This window comes from Pleurodeles waltl, chromosome 11 (genome assembly GCF_031143425.1).
Source record: "Pleurodeles waltl isolate 20211129_DDA chromosome 11, aPleWal1.hap1.20221129, whole genome shotgun sequence".
NCBI classification, from domain to species: Eukaryota; Metazoa; Chordata; class Amphibia; order Caudata; family Salamandridae; genus Pleurodeles; species Pleurodeles waltl.
In genome coordinates, this window is record NC_090450.1 from 145,880,321 (window position 1) to 145,895,085 (window position 14,765).

At 42.8% G+C, this 14,765-nt stretch overlaps 1 protein-coding gene across 3 annotated transcripts in view; it reads left to right on the forward strand.

The window, feature by feature from the left end:
• Nucleotides 1-14,765, forward strand: part of PLCH1 (phospholipase C eta 1) — a 783,092-nt gene that overhangs the window by 690,324 nt on the left and 78,003 nt on the right. For all 3 annotated transcript variants that reach the window (XM_069213310.1, XM_069213311.1, XM_069213309.1), the window contains one exon: nt 4,558-4,652. In XM_069213310.1, the coding sequence (XP_069069411.1) occupies nt 4,558-4,652 (95 nt within the window). The remainder of the gene's footprint in view (nt 1-4,557; nt 4,653-14,765) is intronic.

Consider the following 14,765-nt stretch of genomic DNA (forward strand, 5'->3'; position numbering starts at 1 on the left):
ACTTCCAAGTAATGTTACTCTGTGAAAGAAGATAATCAGTTGTAATAAAGAGAACCACTCCCAAATGTTAAAGAAAAGCCATTTTTAGGGGCTTAAAGACTGAGCCTTGACAATGGATCGGGAGGCACTTACTTTATTTAGTGGTGGGGGTTGACACAGGTGAACCTATAATAGAGAAACGCCTGGGCTGGTATCAATCTTATACACACCCTTTTCCACAATATTGACAACATAACCAGAAACTTTGTGGGATATCCAGTAAAAACAAAGTTTCTGCCACTCACTACTGCAAATCTCTCTCCCACCCCCACAAAAGGCTGCAAAGATATTTTCGTTATTTAACCATAGGTGTGGGGTATTACCGTGACACGTGTCAGTATTACAGCTGCATCTCCCATAATTACCGAGAATGTTTTTCATGCTTTGCCGCAAACTCCATTGTCCCTTTCACTAACTTAACTGGCAGGTGCTCCAGTACCCTCGTACACTCACAGGCGTTATTCTGCTATACAGCGTGGCTTTCCAAAGCAAGAAGCCATGTAACTGGCAGACGTTGAGCTTAATAAATTAAGCCTAACAGAATTAATCGAACAAAAAGTTGCAGTGTTAAAGATTAGAAGAAGGTACACCATAGGCACAGTTTATCATTTCAGATATGCCAAAATATTAAGATGGCCTTCTACTCTGACAGTCATCTGAACAAGAAAAGCTTGCACTTTACCTAAATATTCAGAAGTAACTGATTACATAAGAGTCTCCAATGATGCCCCAGCACTACTACTCTCCCGTTTCTCTCACATTATTGCACATGCCTGGATGAGCCTTCCAGGCTTCATTGAAAAAGTCTTGCCAGATGGCCTGCGCCCTAGTTAGAGATGAGGAATTGTGCGTGTGTTGCAGATCCCCACTGTAACATAACACAAGTGATTTTCCGCATTTTAATTTTCCAGAAATTATGTAGTTATTGTGTGCTTTTATGGGAAGTGTTGCGTTACATCACGCGCAGGAATATGTGTTATTACCCTGGGGACTCTGTGCACGTAATGCCTTATGAATTATTGAAAAGCCTTAAAATAAACGCGCTGCATTGCTGGTAGATGGTGAAATGTTGAGGATCGAGGTTGGCATCATTTTATTTCTTCCTCCTGCTGCCTTGCTGTACTGTTTTGGACCACAGTCTCGACTGTGCACTTCGTTTACAAATGTAACAACAGCAGGCCAAATATTTTTAGATCACAGAGATACTATTGCTGCTTTTAAATTAGTTTGGGAGGCTAGAGACTTGATGCATTTCTTAGTTCCACGTTACTAAATTGTAATGGTTATTTATATATATTCCCCACTCCTTATTTTGTATACAAAAATATGAGCGGAGGGACCCAGAGTTTTTCTTGGGAGCACACCATCTGCCTTGCCCAATTTCAGTGTTGTCCAATGTCAAGACAGCCTGGTATTCTTTCAGTCTCGTGGGCCATCACCTTCAGTCTCGTGGGCCCATCGCCTTACACATCCTATTTATTTAATTCACTCTTGCAAGCTCTTTTTTTCACCTGTTTCTTCATTGGGTTAATTGCAAAATGGCGACGTCTCCGCAGAATATGGGCGGTGTCTTTCAGGCTCTCATACCTCAAAGATACCCATAGAACTTAGTGTGAATGGGGTACCATTGAAGGGTGGGAAAGCCCTGTGCCGCAGGAGTTGCTGGATCTGCAAAAAATCCCTAGCTTTTTCCCTTTGTTCTATCTTTGTCTCTCTCCTTCTTTTTCCCTTCTTCTTTTGCCCTTTTCTGCCTTTCTGTCTCTTAGTTGCTATGCAACAAAGTCTGATGCTGAAAAATAAGTCCAGGTGCACACAAATGAGTGCTGGTGCCTGCCACCTGCACAAATTATGTGTTGCATGTGGTCTGATCAATTCACAGTCGCATTGAGGCATTTTCAATAAAAGTATGTTCTTTTGTTTTTAATATTCTTAGCTTGTGTCCTGAAACTCTAATTAGAGGAGACTAAGGGCCAGATGTACGAAAGCTTTTTCCCATAGACACATAATGGGTAAAATCATTTCGTACATCTGGCCCTAAATGCCTTGGACTTGCTGTAAGATACAATGGACGGTGTCCATGAGCCCATGGCTTTAACAAGTCCTTGGGCAACCGAATCACAAACCTACTATCATAGTTACCAACCCACACAATAAAGGGATAGAGGAAAAACAACCCTACTGCCTCCACAATTATGAACAAACCCACACAAGCTATGGCAGCAAGTGACCTATCTCACCTCAGCTCATAGGGAATTCCCATGCTGGTAACTATAGGATCCAAAGTTTATGGACGGAAAAGCCTCATCACATCTTTGTGGCATGCTTAGTGATCGGCCAGTTCATCCCACTGTGTTAGGACAGTACCACCCTGGTCCCAACCTTGCTGTAAGGGAGCACATAATGAAGTAGTTCTGGTTAATCAAGGGGTCCAGATATTAAAAGAAAACTACCTCTGCATAGTTTTATTACAATAAATATTATAATACAATATAACCCAGGGGATTCCCTTTATTCAGTGGGTATGTTGGGCAGGGTTAAGAACGATAATCCTGGATGTCAATGTCTCAACACATTCATTGTATGAAATCAATGCCAGAGTTTACACAGAGGTCGTTTTATTATATTATCTGGAGTTCCTTGATTAACCAGAACTATTTTATTTTTTTCTTGCATACAGCAAGGTAGTGATCTCCGCGTTGACACTATCCTAGCACAGAGGCTAGACGGAGGGTGCAAGATGCTCAGAGCTATATTTTTACCAACAAACGATCAAAACTTGTGCTCAGTAAGACACTGAATTTTCATTTCCAGTTGGAGCACTTCCACTACTTACATTGCCCCATGACTCAAAAAAATGAAATAAGTAGCTATTCAGCCCTTTACCTCATTTAAAAAATATCTGCTACACTGCCCATGGGATAGTCATCCTCTATCTCATGTATACAAGATACTGAACATGAGGGAGGAGAACCTGAAACTACCTTTCCAGTGGGCCTCGGAGAGGGTGCTGGGCATAACTCTTGACCATGGTCATTGGGAAGAGCAATTGAATGAGCGACTAACTTTGCCTCTCAAGCAGGAGCCAGAGAGTCCACCTTGAAAATCATGTGTCAAATGCTTCTAGCCCAGGGCACCTTGCAAAAATGGGAGGGGCCGGAGCCCACTGTGCTGTAGGAGGAGCGGAGAGGAGGAGACTTAGCCACATATTCTGTGCCCCAAACTGAGGCCTTTTTGGGCCATGGCCTTAACACAAATGGGACCCTTCATGGGCTCAGCCTTGGTCCTATGCCCGGAGGTGATATTGTTGGGCCACTCAGCCCCAGTCACCTTTGAGCTATATGGCCTGAGGCGACGCTTAATCTCCCCTTTAGTGCTAGCACTGAAACAGACTTAAGCTTGTGGGGGCAGCAGGTCCTGCCTTCGGAACAGTAATGGCTATATACACTGTGGTAGATATTGAGCATGGAGAAATTGGCGGGTGAGGCGCATGGTGCGGAACAGATATTTGCCAAGCAAAGGAGCCATCTGCTTATTTATTTTAGCACAGACTACAATGAACCTTCATGTCCTCACAGGCTTCAACCATTGTGTCCAATGTGTAATCAAAATTGGACATCTAATTTGCTGCAATATGCCCACCCGACAGCTTTCAGTCTGAGGCATGCGCTCGTAATGGGAGACTGCGCCTCATTGATCTGAACAAGGGGCCCGCAAGCAATAGATACTGGAAGACCTTGCGGAAAGGGGACGTTTTAGTTGGTATGCAGGAGTGCGGGTGGTGGTTGTTGGGGTTAATTGCCGTTACACAAGGCATGTCACACTCTTTAACTTGGTGGCCCAGAAAGCTGGATCCCAAAGATGCTTGTAAGGCGGATATTGAAATGTTCATAGAAAAGCATTTGCACCTAAATATAATTAAGAATTTATCTTACTTCATTTTAACTATCATCCAGTTGGGACAGGAGCCTACACACTTAAACAGTTAGTGTGCCTAGGGATCCATGTGGCAAGTAATTTGTTAGGATATTGTGATTTCTGGCAGACTCTAGGAAACAATGTGGCTTTTATGTTAGGTAGTGTCATCTGTCTGAAATTATTAATTATTTCAGCAAAATCCTGGTACCCCATACCAATACCTACAATTTAGAATTTCAATATTTTGAGCCTTACATTCTGTCCAATAAAGAAATGCATAAATATGACCATCATTTTTTTGATGCACTCTTCTGCATGTCATTTTCAGAAATGTAAAGTTTGGCTAATGTGTGACAGGAGAATGGTAAAACATTGTTTTCTGTGGTGCCTTATTAAAGCATTTCAGGTCATTTCTTTAAACATGCAGCAATTGCATTTAAATCAAATAAAGGTGTTACAAATCAATAGCTAAGTATGAATATTTAGAGTAACTTTTTTCATAGCTGTTTTCTTTCAGGAGCCTATCCACAAATTGACTGGTAAATAAGTAAAAGTGTTTAATTTAAAATTGAACATTCTGTGATTTGAAAAATGTGTTCACAGAAAACTTCCAAATCAAGGTCAAAATCTCTTACAGCAGTGGATGATGAGGATGGCCTACAAGATTCAACAGGAAAGGACACTGGGCAATTGCACAGGTTAATATTACAATTACTATTAATATATTTAAATGTTTGAATGGTTCTGTAAGCCTCACCGAGTGTCATAGAATTTCTGATTTAGTTAAGTTGTTGAGAGGAGGTGATGATGACACATTTCTGGAAGGAAAAATAACGTAGTGTTAATAGTGAAAGGGATTTGTTCAGGATGAAATAAAAAGTAGAACATATGAGTTTTAAGATGTTTCTTTTTATAGGTGAGCTGAAATAGAAGTCTACACTGGTCAATGAAGCCTGTAAAGCAGAGCTGCCTAAGATATTTTTAGATGGAATGGGGGTGGTAGTTCTGAAGTAGAGGGTTGATTTTTTTCAATGACGGATTTACTTGGGAGGCAGGATATTTATATGTAGAATACTTTGTGTACAGGCACAAATATTTAAATGTTAAGCGTTAATTCATTGGTAGCACTACCCTTTTATTACAAGTCACCCCTAAGGTAGGCCCTGTGTAGCCCACAGGCCAGGGTTCTGTGTAAGTAAAAGATAGGGCATGCACTTTAAGTTTTGCATGTCCAAGTTGTGAAAAACACCTACATTCATTTTTCACTACTGTGAGGCCTACTCTTCTGATAGGTTAACATTGGGGATACATAAATACACTTTTAAGCTGCAATTCCTGATGGAGAATATATAGCAATGTCATGTTTCATGCCATTAGAATGGTAATGATAACACCTCTTTACTGTTAAAGTTGTATTTAACATTACTATTTTAGAAATGCCACTTTATGAAAGTGGACATTTCTCTGAACTTACATCTCTGTGTGCCTGCAGCCTGTCGCCAATACATGTCTGACAGCTACTCTTTGTGCATTCATTCTAGACAGCGACACACATATCTCACATGTGCATTCTGATGGCCTTTCCTTGGCAGGAAAGGAGTGATACTTTTTTTTTTCAATAGAAGAAGTAGTGGTTTGACTGCACACAAAGGGCTGATTACCCCCCCACAGATAGTCTGGAGCAACGACTGAGAAAGAAAGGATTCTTGTGCACTTCCAAGATCCTTGTTTGAATTTTTGGGTATAAGTACTGGGTCTCTGACCCCAACAATCAGACACTTCTGGACCTACAACTGGACTATTGTCAGAAGAACCGGTGTGCTGCATCAAGGACTGTTAGTCTGCTGGACTGCTGACATCAAAGGACTGCTTTCCAGCTTTACTGCCCGGCTGCCTGCTGCTCTCTGACCCTACTGAGGGAGAGCTGGACCCTGCTTTGCAAATGGAGTGATCTCCAAGGGCTTACTGGCTTACCTCCTGTTGCTTGAGACTTCGAGATATGAAAGCCTCTACCCCTGCTCCTGTACCTGGTTCAATGGAAGTGGACCCAGATATGTGCCCCATAGAAATCAACACATTTGCAGTTTGCTTGGAGCAGAACTGGCACACTAACCCTGTTGCCGGGAGTAGGACTGGTGCATCACTCTTGGAACCAAAGGCTCACCCTTGAGAGCCCAACTGTCTCTGAATACACATCTGGAGTGGGTGACAGCTACATTTTGTGCTTTAGAAATAAGAGGGGCTCTAATGAGAATATCATAGAACCTGCCTGGGTCTTCTTGCTGATGGCTCTTTTTTTCATCGCATGCAAACTGTCTGTCCACCAAACTCTGTTATAGTTTGTCAAGTGATTTTCCTGTTACTCTGGAGGATTCAAAAATGCCTGTAACGGAATCACCCAAAGCCAGCTCTCCAACTGTCCTTTATACATCGAGTAAAATAGAGGAATCCTGTGCATTGAAGCTGGCAAGGTTGCAGAAAGATGGGGCCCTATGCCCCAATGGGCTCCCTACTGCTGTTTACATCTGACCCTGCATTTTGGACCAAGGTGATAACTCCCCTGTTTAAACACTGCCTGGCAACCAACAGCATCCTAGATTCCTGGAGAGGATCCATCATCCAGCCAATTTTTGAAAGGAGCACGAAATCCGACCCCCCCACCACTGTTGACTCATTGCCTTAATGGACAGTGCTAAGCTCTATGATAGCTTGTTAGTCAACGATCTTAGAGCCTGGGAAGAGAAATGCCACATCATTTCAAGAAATCAATGCAGCTTTAGAAATAAATGCAAATGGCATTGGCCCTCATGTGCGACAAAACAATCAGGAATAAACGTGCACTTTACTCTTGCTTTGTGGACTTTAAAGCTGCTTTTGACAGTATACCAAGAGCCCCCTCCCCCCATGGCGCAAATTGTGGGACTGGGGTCTGCCAGGTGCTTTGTTGATAGCAATTGAACAGCTGTGTGATAATAGATGGATGCAGATCAAATTAGGAGACGTCTCTTGTATCTCAAGAAAGATCTCTACAAAATGTGGACCGAAGCAAGGCTGCATGCTTGCTTCCTTGCTTTTTAATTTATACATAGCTGATATCTTGAAGCCACTGGATGAAGCAAATTGCCACCCTCCTGAATTGGGAGGTCAATGTATGACTCACTTGCTATATGCTGATGACCTATTACTCCTCAGCCTGACACAGATCGTCCTTTAGTGGCAACTCTCCACCTTCCACGCCTATACTATTAGAAATGGGCTGGAAATCAATCAAACAAAAAACATTCAGACCAAAATCAACCCGTCATTGCAGGTGGCAGCTTAATGGCGTATGTCTCCTCCACAGTAACAATAACAAATATCTGGGCATTCTTTTAGACAATAAAGGATCATTCACATCTCACATGCGCTCCATGAACAGCAAAGGTTCCAGCTTAATGTTTGCTATTTCAGCTGTTGCCCTGAAACTACAAGGATCAAGCCTTGACCCCCTTCTCCAGGTGATGAAAGCAAAGGTCATTTCCGCATTACCTTACAAGAGTGAAATTGCTTTTGGCAGGGAGCCTAGGACAGCAAATAAACTGATTAGTATAATTTACAAAGCTGGTCTTCGTCTTCCAAAAAGAGCATCACCAGAGCAAGTCAGACTTGAGTACAGCATTATAAAACAGCACTGGGCTAGAACCAGTTCTTTCCTTAACTTCTGCCACAGACTCCGATCTGTACCACAATATTCCATGCACGGCCTAATCTGGTGTGAATTAGAGGGCACAGGTCGAACATCATGGTACAGTCGTCATCTTGATGACAAACTATCAGAATTCTTACTGACTGAGGCTTGGAGTAAACATCTTTCTAACCAGGTTTTCAAGAAACCAACAGTATCCACAGCAAGAAAAATGGTCAAAACTGGAGGATTAGGCAGTACTAAGCAAGTGCTTTCACGCATGGTCAGTTATTAATTCCTATTGCTCCAGCAAGCAGCAGAACTTACCCTTTGTGGATTAAGGCTAGGCCTGTGGCATTAAGACTTTGCAAGTGGAACCTGCATGCTCACCTCCCAGCATAGCGTTGTTCTGAATCCCACGACACAAGATGCTGTGTTTGTGGCCAAGAAAAAGAAACTCTAATCCACATCTTACATATCTGACCTTCTAGGATTGTTGCTCCTGCTTGTACAAGGTGCATAATTTGACAACCAGAAACCCAATTCCTAACATTATTGGACAAATCAAAGGCATTATTGCTCTGATTCTTAAATTACTGCCTATTAACAAAAAATAAGATGGCTCTACGAGCAGAAACAAAATCTGTTGGCTTTTACTGAACTATGGAGTAATTTGACTTACATTTACAAGATAGGACCAAGAAGATGTGACTACATGAGAATATAACACCCATACCACAGCAGAATCACCATAGTGTAATAAACAATGTTCTCTGCAAAACATATGCTTGATTTACAGTTCATGTTCTCAGTTTTGCCACTAAATACATTGAAAATGTTCTCAAAGAACAATGTTTACTTTTCCAAGCTCCAACAATTATTTTGTGTTTCAGTTGATCTAGAATGTTAGACTTGCTCACTCTTAGTTCTCCTTTCCCTTCACTACCCTTATTTAGATTGTCATTGCCATACCCTTTGTATCCTTCTGGGATCATGACCGATTATGGCCCTGTCTTTGAACATATAGTAGGGTTAATAGTTGTAAATATTTGGACTATTTTTACATGCTGCAAGACTGCTTTTTTCTGCACATTTGTTCATCGCATTGAAGATTTGCAATAATTGTTATGTATTCAACTGACATACCAGAAACAAAAATATTTCATAAGATTAAATAGAAAACTTAACATGAAATGTATTAACTGGTTCGATTGATTATGGGACTCAATTCCCTTTCAAAGAGGAGGCTCACTGAATCATTTTGATCAGTTGATAACAGTGTTGTTAGTTATTGCCAGCTCATCACTTTCCACACAAAAAAACAAGAAAAGATGCCAGTAGTGGAACTGGTGATTCTTCTTCACATGGAATGATCACTTCAGAAAGCTGTGCATCACAGACATTGAGTATTTCTCTGAAAAGCAGAAACTCACTTGATAGGTGCCTCTTTGGCAACCTGTTAAAGTTTAGTTTAAGATGCTTCATTTGTATATGACTATTATAAATCAAGGTTAGCAAAATAAAGCCTTATATAAATGTCATATTTCAAGGGACCATGGGGAAAATCTCCAAAAGCTGCAGTAAGTCTGTGCCAGGGACTTGCCATTAGAGGGCTTGACTGTAAACAGAATTTGGCACGTGACTACATACGTTTCCATGAAAAAAGCTGTAGAAGGTGGCTTGTGGAAAAGTCATGCACAAATTGTTTTAGATTTATGATTTGAAAGTTAATATATATTGATAGTTGGCTAGGTTTCTAGATACTTAGTAACAAAACAATGTAGGAAAGCATATGGAGCAATGGCAATATGGTTTCATTCCTAGTGTTCAAAAGGTTCATTAGGTTACTGTTGTTCATGATCACAGATGTCTCAAAAAGGTAATGTCAGACTGAATTCAGTGGAACTGAATCTCCGTAAGCAGATACTTTTTTAAATATCTTGTATGTAGCCTTTCTCAGTAATCTAATCACTGAAGTCAGTAATATGTACCTCTAAAGGGTAGATTCAGTTCTTATCTATCTGGTGGATATACTAAAATATACTGGGCACCAAAGCATTGTTTGTTGCAACAATGGTTACCATAATTTAATATATGCAATCTTTCTAGATGTAAGTACTTTTTTCAGGGGAACTAACTGATACTGACAATGTGGTAGAAACTGGCCTGTTCATCAGCAAAGATGTTTTTCATCTCATGAAAATATGTTCTCAGTCACCTTGAGATCTTTAAGCAAAGTTAAATACGCTTCCCATAGTATCTTATTCATGATGGAGTGATTTTGTGGTCAAGAAATCAATGATTGAAAATAAAACAAAATTAAAAAAAACCCTTTTTATGTTTAGAATCACACATTAGAAAAAGCGGTAGAGACAAGATGGCGTCCGTGAGTTGCTAGCGGCCGGAGGCTCCCTCTCCCATCGCAGCTCCTGCTCGGCGTTCATGCCTCCTGCTTCCCGGTAGAAGCAGACTATGCGGGAAACGAGCGCCGCTGTACCATGCGGTATTTCTGCTGCGATTTCTCGCAGCTGTACCTTTTGTTGTTGCTCGGCGAGCCGTGTTGGCCGCACCAGTGTCTCCAGCTGCAGTGGTAGCAACGGCGGTTTCCAGGAAGCTTTTTTCTTTTTTTTTCTTTTTTCCTCCTCTCAAACCCGACGTGGACGTGGATATCCAGCATTAATGGCCCCAAATGCTGCGCGTGGCAGCCAATCAAAACTTGGATTACAGGACCCGCGTCCTTCTCACCTCCCGCTTCTGACTCGGGGGGGGGGGTGCATCCGGGAGTGGCAGTGTTGGCAATGTTGGGCGGCTGGCTACTTTAAGAGCCCAGGGGGTTCCTGAGGATAAACAATCAGCTCTGGACCAAAACTGTAAGTCGAGAGGTGATGTTAACAAGGCTGGTGCACATGGGGGAGGGTTGACTATACCCTTAATGTTTAAAACCCCTCAAAATTTAGCTCTTTCAGGGGACAATATGCCCATAGAGCCTACTAATTTCGGGGGGCCCCAGGATTTGGCAGTAGTGACGACTGATGGGACCGATTTTGGCAGCGACTCAGTGATTTCTGCATGTCTTTCATATAACAAGACGTCACTCCAGATCTATGCTGTTACTGATGGTAATGGGCCCTTGGACATAAGAAGTCTTGCGGAGGGCTTGCCCCCGACACCTTTACATCTCTCCTCTCTCAGTTCTAGCGGTGATGACCAGCAAGCACTACCTGAGGGAAAGACCCGCCAGTTGCCACAAGGCCGCCCCTTTTTGATCAATGCGAAGCCTGCTCAAGTCCCTGAGATAGAGCATTGCAATCTGGCACCAGTAAAGCTTCCATCGGCAGGTGCAGACCTGCTGGCCCCTGTTTGTGTCCCCTGGTCAACCGCAATTCCTTGAAAGGAAATGGGGATTGCCCTGCATTGGGTGAAATCGGAGAGAATTTCTATTCCCTTTTGGATCGATCTAGGGACTCGGACAATGACAATGCAGGCACCAGCTCCTTTACAGACACAGAGACTGGAAAAGCTCCACTGCCCCCACTTCTATGTTGAGGCGGACTGCAATTAAATGTCATGAGAGGCGAGGTGAAGCGCCCAATCTGGAAAAACTGATGGAGCCTAATGAGAAAAAGAAAAAAAAGAAAAAGGCACGTGGTGCGAGAGCAATGTGGTATACAACAATTACCGCACAGTCTGGATGATCTCTCGGTGGAACCAGCTGGCTTTGAGATAGATGCTACAAAGGCAGAGACCTCTTCAACCTCATTGGGCCTTATCCATCAAACTATAATGGCACACAACAAACAGACGTAGGGGGATAGCAAAAAAGATAGGGTGGCCATGAAGCAGCTACAAGTAGCAGTTAGTAAAATCGCAAAGACTTGCTCAGAAACTGGGGAACGGATTGCTACAATCGAGTCCCGGGCTGATGTATTAGAAACAGATTTGGTGGCGGTGGTACAACAAACTGCCATGCACGATACTCAACTCTCTGACATCCAGTGGAAAATGGAAGACTTTGAAAACCGACAACGCCGTAAAAACCTTTGCATACTGGGGATACAAGAAGGAGTAGAAGGGCAGGACCCAAGGGCCTTTATGATTAGACTGCTTAGGGCAGCATTTCCGGAGCAGACTGGATGGGACTGGGAGAAAGAGATACAAAGAGCCCATCGGTTTCCATCATATTTGAAGAGGCAGCAAGTGGCAGGAGGAGCCGGGGCAAACCAGCAGCAGCCCAGGGCCTTTATTATTTATTTTGGCAATTATTTGCTGCGCCACATAATTTTTGAGAAAGCCCGTCCCGACTCTGAGATTACCTGCGAGGGCTACACTTTTTTTCTCATCCAGATTTCTGCCATGCCACAGTAGAGAGACGATGGCGCTTGAGATAATTGATTACCTCCTTTCAGGAGAAGGGCGATGCAGTCTTTTCACTGTCTCCTGCTCGACTTAAGACAATATATACAGGCACGGTCCATCTGTTCATGTCTGAGATTAAGGCTAAAGAATATTTGCAATCTCTGACTTAATTGGAGGGGGGGGAAGAAAAGAGGGGAAAAAAAGAAGTACGTAATAGGGGAGGTAAGCTCTGAGGAAGGTGGAGTAGAGGGGGAAGGGAGAAGAGGAAAAAGAATCAAGAAGAGGGGGAAAATAAAAGAAACATGTTGTTGGCTTAGCAGTTTAATAACAAGGGGTTTCCTGGTGTGGCTGGAACTTACCACCTAGGTTTTTTTGGGGTGTTTGTTTTTTGAGGTTATTAGGGGGGTTGCCCATTATTTTTCTTTTTTATATGTGCCCCTGCTGGAGCCCCCGTGGGGAGGGCGCCTTGTCCATCTTACAAACTTTCAGTCTGGTTGTCTTATTTGGTAGGGTATGGGGGGGAAGGGGAGTAGGTCCCGGGTTTGGGGGGGTTGGTGGGTGGTGGGTGGGGCTGGGTTGGCTGGGGTAATATTAAAGTAATGAAGATGCACAAAGTAACGTATATGAAGGTGTTGAAATTGTTTTTTGAATATATGATAGGTTCGGTTTAATTAAGGATGTATTTGTTAGAACCTTAAGTGGGGCATAATAATACTCTCCGTATAGCCACGGTAAATATATGTGGGTTAAACGACCAGGTAAAAAGGCACCTTGTCACTCATGGCCTAAAAACATTAAAAGCAGATATAATCTGCTTACAGGAGATGCATGTTACTCCGACCAAAAAACATCTGTTAGACTTTCAGGGTTTCCAACTATTGGCCTATACCACTCAAGGAACTACAACAAAAAGAGTTGCGGTACTTGCATGACGTGATCTCATTACGGTGGCTAAAAAAAGGGTTGACAATCTCGGCTGCTGGGTTATATTAGAGTGTGTAATGGGGCAATTTAACTTTACTCTGTGCTCAATCTATGGCTCTAATTTTGACAATCCGGATAATATTAATAACCTGAAAGTGCAGCTCGCTGCCTGGCCTCTACCACTTATTGTGTGTGGGGATTTGAACATACATATTGGGACTGGTATCCCCTTGCTGAATCAGGATTCATATTCAGGAAAAAAAACAAGGGTATTTCAAGCTCTACAAATTTTAGTGCAGAGCCATGGTCTTGTGGATGCTTGGCAGCATTGCATGCCTGCTGATCGAGGGTATAGCTTTTTTTCGTATCCACACAGGAAGTCTGTTCGGCTAGATTATTTTTTCTGTCAGCCACACTGTGTGAAGGGCTTTCTGTTGAAAAATTTCCCGGGGTCCTGTCTGATCATAATCCTTTGGTAGCACAATTCTCTGTCTTGCGTAAAGAGCGACAACTCAAACCCTGGTCTTTTGATCAGGGGCTTCTGTTAGATTCGGCTCATGTGTTACGGCTGAAAAAATGGATACCGGAGTTTTTGAACTTTTACAGGGGCACGGCTCCTCCTGTGATGCTTTAGGATGCCCTAAAAGCAGCTGTTCGCGGAGAAACATTGAGCTATGCCTTAAACTGTGAAAAACAACGCAGCTTAGCTATCTCGGCGCCCCAGATGGAGCTGGCCTCTTTGGAATGACAGATAGTGGTGCTGACGATGAATTATCTTCCTATACAGGATACTTTAGATAGGACCGCCGCAATGAAAGCCAGGATCACCCAGATGTATCTAGATCAAGATATTGTTAATGCTCAGATGCGCAGACAGGTGTGCTACGAATTTAGCGAGAAGGTGGGCAAGCTGCTTGCATACAATACTAGACAGAAGGTGACCCGGGACGCCATTATCCCTATCAAGGATAGTCAGGGGCAGATTGTACGGGGGATCTGACGATATTGAAGGTTTTTAAGGATTATTATTCTGCATTGTATCAACAGGAAAATCACCCCTTATGTGATCTAGGAGGGAAGTTTAGGCAGTATTTGAATGAAACGCCAGGCCCTAGGTTGTCTGAAGACGAGAATCGCCAGCTGGCTGCACCTATATCACCAGATGAGATCACAGCAGCATTAGCTTCTCTGCCTAATGGGAAAGCTACTGGGCCCGACATGATCCCAATGGAATTTTTGAAGACCTTTTTTGTCAGTGCAGGATGGAGTGCAGGTGCCGGGCTCATGGCTGGATGCCAACATTATTGTATTTCTAAAGAAAGAGAAGGACCCATTATTACCAGGCTACTACCGCCCTATTTCATTAACCCCTTCGCTGCCAGGCCTTTTCCCCCTCAGGTGCCAAGCCTTTTTTTGGCTATTTGGGGCAGTTTGCGCTTAGGCACTCATAACGTTTTGTCCACATAAGCTACCCACGCCAAATTAGCGTCCTTTTTTTTCCAACATCCTAGGGATTCTAGAGGTACTCAGACTTTGTGGGTTCCCCTGAAGGAGACCAAGATATTAGACAAAATACAGTGAAAATACCGTTTTTTTTCAAAAAAAGGGAAAAAAGGGCTGCAGAATAAGGCTTGTGGTTTTTCCCCTGAAAATGGCATCAACAAAGGGTTTACGGTGCTAAAATCACCATCTTCCCAGCTTTTAGGAACGAGCAGACTTGAATCAGAAAACCAAATTATTCAACACAGTTTTGGCATTTTACTGGGACATACCCCATTTTTACTATTTTTTGCGCTTTCAGCCTGCTTCCTGTTAGTGACAGAAATGGTTGTGAAACCAATGCTGGATCCCAGAAAGCTAAACATTT